Here is a 13,339-nt window from a genome sequence, read left to right on the forward strand (position 1 = left end):
TCAAGTTCTTTTGAGACACGAGTAAGTATTTAGTAAAGTACTAAAGTACCATGCTATTATTGTACTCCTAAAACACTAAATAATTATTCTTATTAGCAAGGTAATACTGCATTCTAACTTTGTTTTCATGTTTAGGATGTTAAGAGGTCTAATGTGCTAAGCAATGGACTTCCTTAATTAATCAATTAACCACACTTGCATTAAACTTTAGCTAAATTTTATGTTGATACCCCGAGGTTTGGTACCAACTGATGAGCTACCAGCCTATTCAAATTCTTTTGAGACACATGTAGTAATTATTCAATATTAGGCAAAGTATAATTTATACCTCCTCCTAACACATAATACTATAATAGGGAGTTTTACTAAAAGTCTTTCATCTTAATTAGTATGTCAATCTCAAAGTTTTCAGACCCGGACTATTCATTGAACCGTAAAAGAGAGAGGTTCAAGGTTTTTGAGATCGCACCGAGGTCGAACCGTAATGACGTCATAATTATTTTAAATATAAATAAAAATATTAAATTAGTAAAAATTGAAAATTTGACTAAAATAATCTAAATAAATACTTTTTTTAATGCATTTTTATATCACTAATTTTATTATAATGTTTCAAAATCTAACTTAATAGTAAAAAAATAATAATAATATTAATATTCATGTTGGGAGGAGCAATGAGTCAGAAACTTTCACATCCACTTCTCCATCATGTCTCATGTCACCCGTGCTAGGCTCACACGGCAATGAGCCAGAAACTTTCAAAAACAATCATATATTAATATTAAATTAGGCTCATTCACTTCTCCATCGGATTCACATCCAGTGCAATAGCTAGGGTATTGCACGGGGTGCAATATCTCAATTCTCAGCCATAGATTTAATCTAATGGCCTAAGCCTTTGACACCTCACCAAATAACAAAATGACTATTTTGCCCTTAAAAAATTTCACCCGCCCACTGTTTCAGTTTCAGCCCTAACTTTTCACAAACTCAAATTTTTTTTCTCTCTCTCTCTCTCTTCCTTGCGCAGCTGCTTCTCCTTCAGCCCATTCTCTGCCTCTTCTTCAATCCATTGTCACAGCAGCCCGATACCAGTCCACACAAGGCCAAGCCTCTCTCTTTGCCATCACTGTTGCTTCGATGATCGAAACCCATGGTTACCATTTTGTTTTAGTTTTGATTAGTTTGATATTGGGTTTTCTTGATGCATGTAAATTCTGGTGATTTTGCTTGGGTTGGGTTTTTTGGGGGTATGGCAGAATGTACTACGATTACATGAAAAGTGACATGCTTGTAGGTTGCTGTATGTATGGGTCTCTTGGCTTTGCCATATAAACATTTTGATATTAGATTTATGAATTTTATTTTTCTTCCCTTGATTTTTTTTACCAAAGATCATCATTTTCTTTCATTTATAGGCACTAAAGATTATGACTTTCTTAGTTTCTTTCATTGAAACATTACTATGCTTCTTAGCATAATAATAATTTCTGAAATTGGAATTTGTTACCGATGAGAAATATATTTGTTGCTGTATGTATGCTTTTTGTTTTTATTTTTTATCTATGACTGAGACTTTGAATTATTATTGAAATTCCCATGTGTAAGTTTAGAAATTCCAATTTCACATTGATACTAGAACTCCAAGCAAATCGTATTCAAAGTTGAACTTTAATGTACAACTCTATAGTCTAGGACAGAACTAGAACATGATGCAGAGATGCACAACTACTGATATTCTCATTTATTACTGTTTCAAATGTTTTCTACTGCTCCACTGGTTTGTGTTAGTAAATCTTATGGATTGAGACTTCCTCGTGAATTTGCACTTCTCATGAAGCAGCTTCTATATTTGGACCGGTCCACCTGGTTGTTGGCTCCAAACTTGAAAATGCTTCAGGACCAGAGGATCTCCATTGTTTCAAACTGAAGAAGCAAATATGGGGACAGTTTCAAATGAACCTTGTTTATATAGATATACTTTCTCCTAGGTGAAAGGCTTTATTTTCGTTTCTCTTATATATATATATATATATATGAAAATAAACTCTCCACAGTTAGAATTAAACATCCAAGAGGAATATAGACAAAGCAAGAGAGATAAGTACTCATTTTATTCAAAGTGCTATACATGATTTAGTAGCAATGGAACTTTTGATATTTCTGCTGTATGAGCATTTGTTTACCCTCTGTTGCACGCTGGATCTGATGATTGTACTAAATTTCATTGTATCCTTGGCTTTAGTTTAAATCAACTAGTCTCATTTTTTTTGATAGTTATGTCAACTAGTCTCATGTTATTGCATTATTCCAAATTTTCTGGCTAGTGCTCCATGGGGGCTCCATAGCTGTAGCTTGCTCTAACATTTGGAATTTCATTCTATATTAGATCACCAATTGTGTCTTTTAGTATGACCCCCTTTGACAATCATAACAACACTCGATGTGCAACAGAAACATACTGCTTTAGTTACATTGCTAGAATGATAAGTATATCACTCTCTCTCAATATGATGGTTGGTATACTGGTCTGCCAGTAGCTCTATATGAGTGACCAATAAGCCTGACCTTTTAAGTTTTGGAACTCATTTAGAGTTCCAGGAATGTGTTATATATATATATATATTAAATAGGTGTCCCTTTGTGCTATATTCTCATTTTTTTTAAGGCCAAGGCTGCCTATATATATGTCATGTACATAATACGTATGCTGCCACCACTTCATTAAAATGGTCTGCCTATTTAAATTTGTTGTGTTTCCCCTGTCCAGTAAGTGAGCCAAAATTTGTCATCTCGATAGAGTTCAAAAAATACTCATGCAGGGGCTGGTGTTGGACCAACTATAACCAATACAGTTAATACAGTCGTTGCATACGATTTTCTTAGCTGAATAATGGTCTGGCAGAATGCTATATTTAAATTTGGACTTTGAATATGATTTTCTTTCATTTTCTGTCATTGTCTTAGTTTTGTTACTATTGTGTTTATTTTATTTTAAAGTTGATTTGGAAATGCATGGAAAATGTTTGTCAAAAAATCTATTTGAAACTTTGAAGTTAAGCTAAGCTATTTTATATGCATGTTGTGTAGTCTTGAGGGAGGTCATCAAATTGTGAAATGCACCGGGATGCTCCCCTAATAGGCTGATTCTTTTCACTTCCTGCTGACAAGAGAAGGATCTAGGCTCTAGCTAAGGTGAAGAACAGAGTTAAAAGGTTGATTCTTTTCACTTCTTGCACCAAGAAGACTATCAATTTCAATTGGCCAATTCCATTTCCAATTTTGGCTATGGGGAATCCAAGAATCAACTAACGGCTTTGTCAACAATAATGAGGACATCTTGTATTTATCACCATAAATCTTGTGTAGAGGGGAAAAAAAAGTATGAAATGGACTTGTTCCATGGAAACAAAACACATGGTGTTGTGTTTTAGCTTTCTGTTGTTGCTACGAAATTGAATAGCTGAGCAAGTTGTTGCATTCAAGTTGTAGCTGATTTTGTGTTGATGAATATATGTAATGTATACAATTTTGTTTCTGTTATAAGCTTTCTTAATGCATTTTGAATTTCTATCTAGAATAAATGGAATTGTTTTTTATGTATGAATTTGCTTGAAGCAAGTACTCATATTGACGATGACTCAAAAACACAAATTATATCGAAGTGTTTACATTACTCTTTGTTCTTTTTTTTTTTTTATAAGGTTTACATGACTCATTCTTTTGAAAACAAGGAATACATATTCTTTTGAAAACAAGGAATACATATCAAGAGACTTCAAAGGATGCTTGGCCTATTTTACAATCAACATTTAATTCAAGAGAGTAGACGAAACGAATTTGATCTAAAAATGAACATAGTTTTATTAGAATGTACACTTTGACCACAAGGCCATATAACAATAGTTTTGTTGAAATATACACTTTGTTAACAAGAAACAACTCTTCCCATCATCATAAATTCATAATACATAATTCCCACAAATTGTATGCTTCAAGATCAAATTCTTCGACAACCTCAGATAGCATGACCTACTCATTAAGTTCTACTTGGTGTGCCTCTTGCTTCTTGACTGTACATTACAATATATAATTATAAGTTTATAACTAAGCCACACATCACATGCATAGGAACACAGCGGGAACATCATGCCGAACATCATAATGATGATTTACACCAGAATGCTCTTTCTTTGCAATAAGGTCTAATTCATCAATGGTGTCCATAGTACCCTTTTCCCATTTTCATGTATATGGTCTGATCTTTTCATGTTGGATTACCTCATCTCCCCCTTCATCACCATAATTATTCGTCTCTTGAGGTGTAAAGGAAGATTGAAGAGGAAGCAGAGTGTGTTCTAACATCCCCTTTCATAACACAAATATCAAAACGAATATTGCTCCTATCACAGCATATTGTTCCTGCATATACATAATAACAAAAAGAAAATTCACTAATTAAAACCCATACATGTATTTCAGAACAGGAACAATAAAATTAGTATCTCTATAAACTTTAATAACAGTTCATGATTATATTGTTGGATCAAACTCAATCCAAAAGAAAAAAAAAATCAGCCCCTGCTCTGTTGCAGAGGGCTAAAGAGGTGGGGTATGCGGGGGGTCCCAAATCCCAAATTAAATTCACCAAACCTTATACAGTTAAACACAAAGCCAACATACAGCCATTTAAGATTAAAATTAATTGTTCTCACCAACCAAAAGGAGATATTATGAGGGTTTTATAATCACATGGTCAACTCCTTTCCAGTACATCAATACTGTTGGATAAACTTAATTCCAGATTAAAAAAAAAAAAAAAAACCAGAAAGATAGTAGTACTAACCCTTAAAGACTGAAGAACACGGGAGTATTTGCACCCATATCAGCAAAGGGGTCTCCAAATGAATCTACAAAAGCCACAAATACACGTCAAGACTCAAATAAAACAGAGAAAACAAGAACAAACCAAAGAAAAATAAGGGAACCCATGAGAGAGAAAAGCTTACGGAGTAGAGAGAAAGTGGAAACAGAGTTGAAGAAGAGGTGAGGAGATAGTATAGAGGAACAAGAGAGAAGAGAGATGATGAGGAGAGAGAGAAGCTTAGGGATTTCCGATGTAGGAAGCGGTGATTTGAGGGATTTCCGATGAGAAAAAGGCTAGTATCGTCTGAAATGGAGATCCGGACTAGTGGCTGTGCCGTGAAGAGAGAGCTTCATCAACTTCTCTACACCCGATTCTCTCCAACCCCCAACCTTGCTCTCTGATCTGGGTCTAAAAAGCGCTCTACAAGGCGTGGGGATTTGGCTTCAAATAGTGAGTTCATTCTTCGAATTTGCTGATGGGTCTGAGTTGAGTATGCTGGCAGCGGTGACGACGAGGTTGAGGGAAGCGTGGAGGTGTTGAGAGAGTGGTGGAGGCGAGAGAGACACCGGTTGAAGTGGGAGAGAAAGAGAGAGGAGAGAGTGTTTTACTGAAATTGAAATTTGGGAAGCTAATATGAAAAGAAAAGTGAGCACACGGATTGCCAGAGTGGATTGGTGAGGTGTCAAAAGCTTAAGCCATTAGATTAAACCTATGGCTGAGAATTGAGGTATTGCACCCCGTGCAATACCCTAGCAATTGCACTGGATGTGAATCCTTCTCCATCATATCACGTTGGAGGGGCAATGAGTCAGAATGAGATGGAAATTTTCCAAGGCTTTGTCATGTCACACGTGCTAGGCTCACCAAACTAAAAAGCAAAAATAAAGTTGAAAGAAGTCATCTGCTTTAAACTGAAGGAAGGAGACCATGAAGAACTGAAGAAGCAGTGAAGAAACAAAGAAGAAGAAGGAGCTGCATCGTCTGCGAACAAGATCCGAGCAAAATCTCCCCCAAAACATCAATTTAGCGAACAAGATGACCCATCGACGATGAAAGATTCAAAACTTCCGACAAGTTTTCAGTGAATATTTTCAAACAAAAAGTCCAGATCTGACCGAAAAACCCATGCATGGTCTAAAATGTCCATTTTGTTGCCTTTCTTTTTTTTTTTTTTTTTTTTTTTTTTTTTTTTTTTTTTTTGAGGTTAGATACAATGGAAAGTAAGGAACCGTGAGAAGCGGTCTGATCACGGTTCTCAGAACCGTGAGGTCAGACCGCGGTTCGCATAGGTCCCTATTTTTTTCTCATAAAACGGTTATTGAGACTAAAAGAACCGTAAAGATGAACGGTTTGAGGTTTTTCCGGTCGGACCGTGCGGTCCGGTCCGGGTTTCATAACCTTGGTCAATCTTTTAAGCCCAAATATCAATTCAATATTATTAAGAATAACAAATTAATAAAGGGAATAAGTTGAAAAAAAAAATTAATAATCACTTGAAGTTCACAAACAAAAAGATATAATTAATGTTATAAAAAAAAGATAAAATTAAAAAATGACACAAAACAAATTAACTAACAAAGCAGTGAAGTTCAAACGAGCAGACAACACAGAAAATAAAAGGAAGAAACAGAGGACGACACGAAACGAAGAAGAAGGAAGAAGAATGGATGACCAGCTGTGATGGGGTGGGTTCCTTGAAGCCACCAGCGACGTGGTGGAACGTGACTGGTGACCTGGGGGCTGATTCATAACAATTGAGACACAACTTAGCACCCCATGACTGGTTACAGGAAATTACCTTCGCAGAGCATTTATTAACTGAGGTTGATAAAATCAAATACATGTTGGCTTGAAACGTGAAGAACTTGGGTGATTATAGAAGTGGAAATAATACGTACCTTTGTCTTTGCACTCAGTTCTCACATCAGTGCTATTTTCCTGGAATCTACAGTTCTTGCCTTTCACTTCACCGCGTCCGCACTCCGATCCGGACCATGTCAATTGAAGAGAATGAGAACGCCATATATAAAATGGAACTGATGAAACGCTATACATCTTTGTACATGATAATATGGACAAGTCGTCGATGTCTCTCTCCGAAGGAAAAGCATAAACTGGGGTTGAAAAGCTACTAAGACAAGGAATCAGATAATAAGAAGATTCTGTATCTGGCGTACATTTGAAAAGGGCATAGTCAGAAAGATCATTTTTGAATTGGAAAGACGAAGAAGATAAATTGAGTTTGAGTCCCCAGATTTTCCGTGGAAAGCAGCCATCTGAGTCAGTTACTTCAATTGACTGAGATTTGTAATCAATTTTTTTAACAAAGGCTTTTACTGAAGTCGACAGCTCAAGCACCGTATCATTTTTATCATTGCAGTAGAGATCAAAGCCACCGTGGTGGTCTGGCTGCCTGTCTTTGATGAGTCGGAAAGGAAATCGGATGTCTGGGCCATGGTCTCCACACCGTTCGGGACACCATTTGTGGCCTTCTCCAAGGTCTACGATGAAAAGCACAAACAACAGTAAGGTTGGGATAACTATTCTTAGGGAAATATCCATATCTGTGGTCTGGAAAGGCTTCTCGCTCTCCCAGATATCAAAAGACTAACTTTGATGGAGAGTATATGAATTATTATGGTATCCTCACCTATTCCTAACAAATTTGGAGTAATTAATAACAAGCATGCTAGCGTGGGAATAATTTAATTATGGGTTCGTTTAAATATAATTTATTTAGGTGAAAATTAAAAATATTATAATAAAATAATTTTTAAATACATAAATAATGTCATAAAATTCATTTTTAATAAGAAGTGGTTGAATAGTACGCTGATGTACACTGAAATCGCGGACGCAAATTGAAAACGCTATCGAGCGCGTTTGGATTCGGCTGAAACATTCTGCGTTTGCGTTTTGTCTGTTTTTTTTTTTTTTTTTTTTTAACGCGTTTTGGAGCGTTTTGGGTGTTGCGGCTACTGTTTATGTACTGTTCAATAAACAGTAGCCGCAAACTTTGACTTTTCAAATTTTTTGATCAATCACAGCATATTGTGTACTGTTCATGGACCCACAAATTTCACTTTTCAACAACTTTTTCATTAAAAATGGGTCCCATAATACTATTCACACATTTAAAAATTATTTCGCTACAGTATTTTTCAGTTTTCAGTTTCAGTTTTCAGTTTTCAGCTGTATCCAAACGGCTAAAAAAATGCAAAACGCGTAAACTGAAAACACTATATCTGTGAACTGTACACTAAAGTAAAAAATCACGGCTAAATAAAAAATAAAAAAAATAAATAAAGCAAAACGCGTAAACTGAAAACGCGGACGCAAACTGAAAACGCTGTATCCAAATTATTATCATGATGACGTGTGTGCTAACGTCAGATATTGATGTTGAAATTGTTTGACTACCACGAAATTGCGCTTCACTTTCATTCAGTGGAAACTCTAATTTTCACTTTCCTGTTGGAAGATATTTTTAACACGGTACCACAAAGAAGTTTTTATTATATATGTTTATGTACTATCGGAAAAATTCATCTACCTCAATGGCAGGAGGATTAACGTTGAGTGCAGTACTCACGGCCTTTATTGCTCTTGTTCTATTCCATGAAACTTGTAGTGCTACTGCTAAGGTTAAGCATCACTACTGTGCCCCTTCTTCCTGTGGCAACATCCACAAAATAAGCTTTCCGTTTCGATTGAAGAACGACCCAGAAAAGTGCGGGGACTCAAGGTGTGAGCTGTCGTGTGAGAACAATCATACAGTGCTATACTTATTTGAAAGAAAATACTACGTACAGGAAATCAATTACAATAACTACACTATCCGGATCGTGGACTCAGGTATACAGAAGGATAATTACTCCTCCACCCCGAGTTATTCTTTAAATCGCCATAATTTCAGTCAATATCCTTCTGCATATACCACTTATCTGCCGAAGAGGACAGAGTACCTCTTTTATCCCTATCCTGAACTGTCAAGGAGTGTGGTTTGGATGAGCTGTGAAAAACCAGTGAATTCTCCATTCTATTTGGACGCTTCTACTTGCAATATTGACAATGGAGATGAGTACTCTTCCAACTCTTCTATTTCTCATTTCAAGAGATATAGATATGTTAAGGTTGGTAGGACGAACGCAACCGATGTGGTGGACTTGTGCAAAGTAGAGCAGATGTTCATAACATCTTGGTCAGGAAATGATGACCCAAATATTTCCTGTGCAGACGTCCACAACGAATTGGTATACGGTTTTGAACTTTCATGGCTCACAGGTTTTTGTAAAAGCTATTGCGGAAGATGGAACCTTGGTGAATGCTACCTCGATGACGGGAACAACGTTCAGTGCTTCAATTTGGGTAAACAATGCTAGAAAGAAAGACATAAATTAAATTCATACCGTGTTGTTGACCACTGTTTTCCTTCTGCATATTTTCTTCTTTTCTGAGCTCTTTCATTTCTCCACCGCCACAAACATTCATGTATTGAAATTCTATAGCAAATATCAAAACCGATTAATCTAATTAACATGGTAGGGTAATATTTATTGTATTTTAATTATAATGATTTGATTTTTAATTTTGAGGTTCCAAACGCAGATGTTACTAATTTATTTATCAAAGCAGACGGATTCGGTTTCATTATCAGAGTTTTCGTCGAAGGTGAGGTTTCTATGTGAAAAAGTTGTTTGAAGGATAATTTAGAATGGACAATGGAATAAAATTGCATGAGTAATTGTGCCTAATTAATGATGACACATGTAGAGCAATAACCATGTACTCGGGCAACAAATTGATCTCAAACTTTTTAGGTATGAGGAAATGAAAAGGGAAAATATGGAATTCCTTAAGAAATTAGCTTCTTCTTTCCATTAAAAATTTGTACCTTTCATATCTCTGGTTCTGCGATAACAAAGAGTTAGGAATCTATGCACGTTTGCACATTTTCTATAACTTAATTAAAATTTTATTTGTTAGTCTCAATGGAGGATTGTCAAATTCTCCACTCCCAGCCGGGTTTTTTTTTTTTTTTTTTTTTTTTTTTTTTTTTTTTTTTTTTTTCAGTTTCAACTAACTGTATTATTCATGAATCCCGATCACTAATAGGCAATTCAAATATTTATTTTTGAAACCGTTGAAATCCACTAATTACATTAATTGTTATATCAGTTTGTAAGATTTATGTTGTAAAACATGTAGTGCACGTTTAACATGTTCCTATTTTTTCTTTTGGAAAGGAGCAGGAGAAAGTTACTTAAAGTTGATTTATTATGCCCTGGACATTTGAAGTTATTTATGTCATTTATTTCATTGATTAATTAATTTAATTTATGTTAGAAGGAAAAAATAATAATTCATCTTTCTTATGGGTAATTCTACGGTACCTCCCCAAAAAAAAGGGGGGTACGGTACCCACTAGTAGGTAACCTGCTATATCAGGTTACTTTTTTCTCACATTTGATGGTTTCATCCTCACATTGTGCAGTTCCAACATCACATATGACAGTTCTTTTCTCACATTTAGTAGTTTCCTTACTTTTTTCTCACATTTAACGGTTTCATCCTCACATTGTGCAGTTCCAACATCACATGTGACAGTTCTTTTCTCACATTTGGTGGCTCCCTTACTTTTTTTTCTCACATTTAACGGTTCCATCCTCACATTGTGCGGTTCCAACATTACATGCGACAGTTCTTTTGTCACATTGGGTGGTTCCCTTACTTTTTTTTCACAGTTAACGGTTCTATCTTCACATTGTGTAGTTCCAACATCACATGTGATAGTTCTTTTCTCACATTTCGTGGTTCCCTTTTTTTTTTTTCTCACATTTGATGGTTCCATCCTCACATTGTACAATTCCAACATCACATGTGACACATCTTTTCTCACATTTGGTGGTTCCCTTACTTTTTTTTCACACTCGATGGTTCCATCTTCACATTTTGCAGTTCTAACATCACATGTGACAGTTTTTTTCTCACATTTGGTGGTTCTCTTACTTTTTTTTTTCACATTTGATGATTTCATTCTCACATTGTGCAGTTCCAATATCACATGTGATAGTTATTTTCTCACATTCGGTGGTTCCCTTACTTTTTTCTCACATCTGACAATTTCATCCTTTCATTATGCAGTTCCATTATCACATGTGACAGTTCTTTTGTCACATTTGGTGGTTCCTTTACTTTTTTTTTTCACATTTGACCGTTCCATCCTCATATTGTGCAGTTTCAACATCACATGTGACAGTTCTTTTGTCGCATTGGGTGGTTCCCTTACTTTTTTCTCACACTTGACGGTTCCATCTTCACATTTTGCATTTCCAACATCACATGTGACAGTTCCTTTTTCATATTTGGTGGTTCCCTTACTTTTTTCTCACACTTGACAGTTCCATCCTCATATTGTGCAGTTCCAACATCACATGTGATAGTTCTTTTCTCACATTTGGTGGTTCCCTTATTTTTTTTTCTCACATTTGACGATTTCATTCTCACATTGTGCAGTTCCAACATTACATGTGACAGTTCTTTTCTCACATTTGGTGGTTCCCTTATTTTTTTTTCTCACATTTGACGACTCCAACTTCACATTGTGCAGTTCCAACATCACATGTGACAATTATTTTCTCACATTTGGTGGTTCCCTTACTTTTTTTCTCAAATTTGACGGTTTCATCCTCACATTATACAGTTTCAACATCACATTCTATTCTTTTGTCACATTAGGTGGTTCCCTTACTTTTTTTCTCACACTTGACAGTTCCATCTTCACATTTTGCAGTTCCAATATCACGTGTGACAGTTCTTTTCTCACATTTAGTGGTTCCCTTACTTTTTTCTCACATTTGATGGTTCCACTATCACATTAAGCAGTACCAACATCGCATTTGATTCTATTTTCTTCACATTCAGTGGTACCCTATTTTTTATTCTCAAATTTGACAGTTCCATTATTGCATTGGGCAGTACCAACATTACTTCTGATCGTACTTTTGCCACATTTGATTGTTCTCTTATTTTTACTCACATTTGAAATACCCTTAGAACCTAAAAAATGATCGAAATACCTCCAAAACCTAAATAAAAGACTAAAATACCCTTATAACCGAGAAAATGACCAAAATGACCCTAAAACCTAAAAAATGATTAAAAGATCCATAGATCCTAAAAAATTATCAAAATACCCATAGAACCTAAAAAATGACCAAATGACCTTGAAACCTAGAAAATGACTTAAATAACCCTGAAATCTAAAATAAAGACTAAAATGCCCTTTAACCTAAAAAATGACCATAATACCCTAGAAACCTAAAAAAATTATTGAAACACCCTTGTGTGGGAACACTTCCCGCATTAAGCAGCTTTGTCCGCTTTGGGGAGCCAGTCCCTCACGGTTTTGTCACGAAGGGGTGGGAGCTCAGGATTTTCACCCTTTGGGCTTGACACCCGAGTCCCACATCAGGCGATTTGGATTTGGATTTGGATTTGGATTTGGATTTAAGATCAATAAAGTATTTTTTCCAATTATTATTTTCTTAAACTTTTTACATTTTAATTTTAGTAAGATTTTTTAATAAATACATAAGGTAATGAAAAGGCCATTGATAATCCAATTGACAATATGATAACTAAAAATTTGTCATCATAACCAACTAAAAAAATGTCTTGCCAACTATTGACAACTAAAATGTTTTATTTCAATAGAAAGAGAGAACCCTAATGCATGAGTTTTTTCAGAACATTTAAAATCTCAAACTACAAAATTTATTTCGAAGTTCTTAACTGCAAAAAAGTTATATATCAAGAGAGACGATAAAGTATCCAAAATATGTGTCTTTTACACAATTTAAAAGAACATACTAGCACTCAAAATATGTGTCATCATCAAGTTACTCCTGTGATGTTTTGAGATTCAAAATATCAAACAAAATTTATAGGCCTTATGTAACACAAATTTCAATTCTTTTTTTTTTTTTTTTTGAAAAAAAAATTACAAAGTACCCTACAACGAGAACATCAAACAAAAATCCAAGTCCGCTTTCTTCGTCACTGCTTCTTTGAAGAATTCTCATTCAATTCAATTAGGAAGCTTATATTTTCCTCATTTTCACATACCATCATTTGAAACATACCAGTATATATGACCTCTAATTCCTTGGCCTTTTTGTGATAATTTTTTCTTCTCTTTATCATTCAACTTCTCTTGTCCTTGTCTTGCATCACCACCTCCTTTTTCAGTTTTATTGATGAATTAATGAGTTTTTTATTGACTAAGAAATCAACCAAAATACAAGGCAAAACAACCAAGCCATAGCAAAACTAAGACTGGCCTCTGTAAAAAAAGTTTATAATAGACCCACTACAACAAAACAGTAGGTTATGACTGCTTACACCCCTTAACAGTGTGCCATGATCTCAACAAATCAATCTAAAACTGGCCACTCCTAAAACACAATCTAC

General features: G+C 35.2%; 4 protein-coding genes and 1 long non-coding RNA gene across 13 annotated transcripts in view; 2 read left to right on the top strand and 3 right to left on the bottom strand.

The window, feature by feature from the left end:
- Nucleotides 1-7,557, bottom strand: part of LOC126709526 (rust resistance kinase Lr10-like) — a 31,929-nt gene extending 24,372 nt beyond the window's left edge. For 2 of the 5 annotated variants that reach the window (XM_050409807.1, XM_050409808.1), the window contains exon 1: nucleotides 6,766-7,554. In XM_050409807.1, the coding sequence (XP_050265764.1) occupies nucleotides 6,766-7,429 (664 nt within the window). In that variant the 5' untranslated portion in view covers nucleotides 7,430-7,554. Of the gene's footprint in view, nucleotides 1-6,765 lie in introns of all 5 variants that reach the window. The other 3 variants (XM_050409810.1, XM_050409806.1, XM_050409809.1) reach the window with 2 other exon arrangements.
- The window catches only part of LOC126709523 (cleavage and polyadenylation specificity factor subunit 1), a 91,588-nt gene that overhangs the window by 65,090 nt on the left and 13,159 nt on the right, over nucleotides 1-13,339 (bottom strand). The gene's annotated exons all lie outside the window — the stretch shown is intronic.
- Nucleotides 1-13,339, bottom strand: part of LOC126709531 (ATP-dependent Clp protease ATP-binding subunit CLPT1, chloroplastic-like) — a 90,588-nt gene that overhangs the window by 27,837 nt on the left and 49,412 nt on the right. The gene's annotated exons all lie outside the window — the stretch shown is intronic.
- The window catches only part of LOC126709525 (rust resistance kinase Lr10-like), a 58,441-nt gene that overhangs the window by 20,008 nt on the left and 25,094 nt on the right, over nucleotides 1-13,339 (top strand). Inside the window, exon 1 of one of the 2 annotated variants that reach the window (XM_050409805.1) lies at nucleotides 8,333-9,000. The exons of the other annotated variant lie outside the window; for it this stretch is intronic. Coding sequence (XP_050265762.1) covers nucleotides 8,389-9,000 — 612 coding nt within the window. The 5' untranslated portion in view covers nucleotides 8,333-8,388. Of the gene's footprint in view, nucleotides 1-8,332; nucleotides 9,001-13,339 lie in introns of those variants that run through there. 2 annotated transcript variants of the gene reach the window in all.
- On the top strand, nucleotides 816-3,538 carry LOC126709533 (uncharacterized). Its single transcript, XR_007649419.1, has 2 exons — nucleotides 816-1,991; nucleotides 3,091-3,538. It is a non-coding gene; the product is annotated as an uncharacterized LOC126709533 (long non-coding RNA).

The sequence above is a fragment of the Quercus robur genome, chromosome 12 (assembly GCF_932294415.1).
Source record: "Quercus robur chromosome 12, dhQueRobu3.1, whole genome shotgun sequence".
In the NCBI taxonomy this organism is placed as follows: domain Eukaryota; kingdom Viridiplantae; phylum Streptophyta; class Magnoliopsida; order Fagales; family Fagaceae; genus Quercus; species Quercus robur.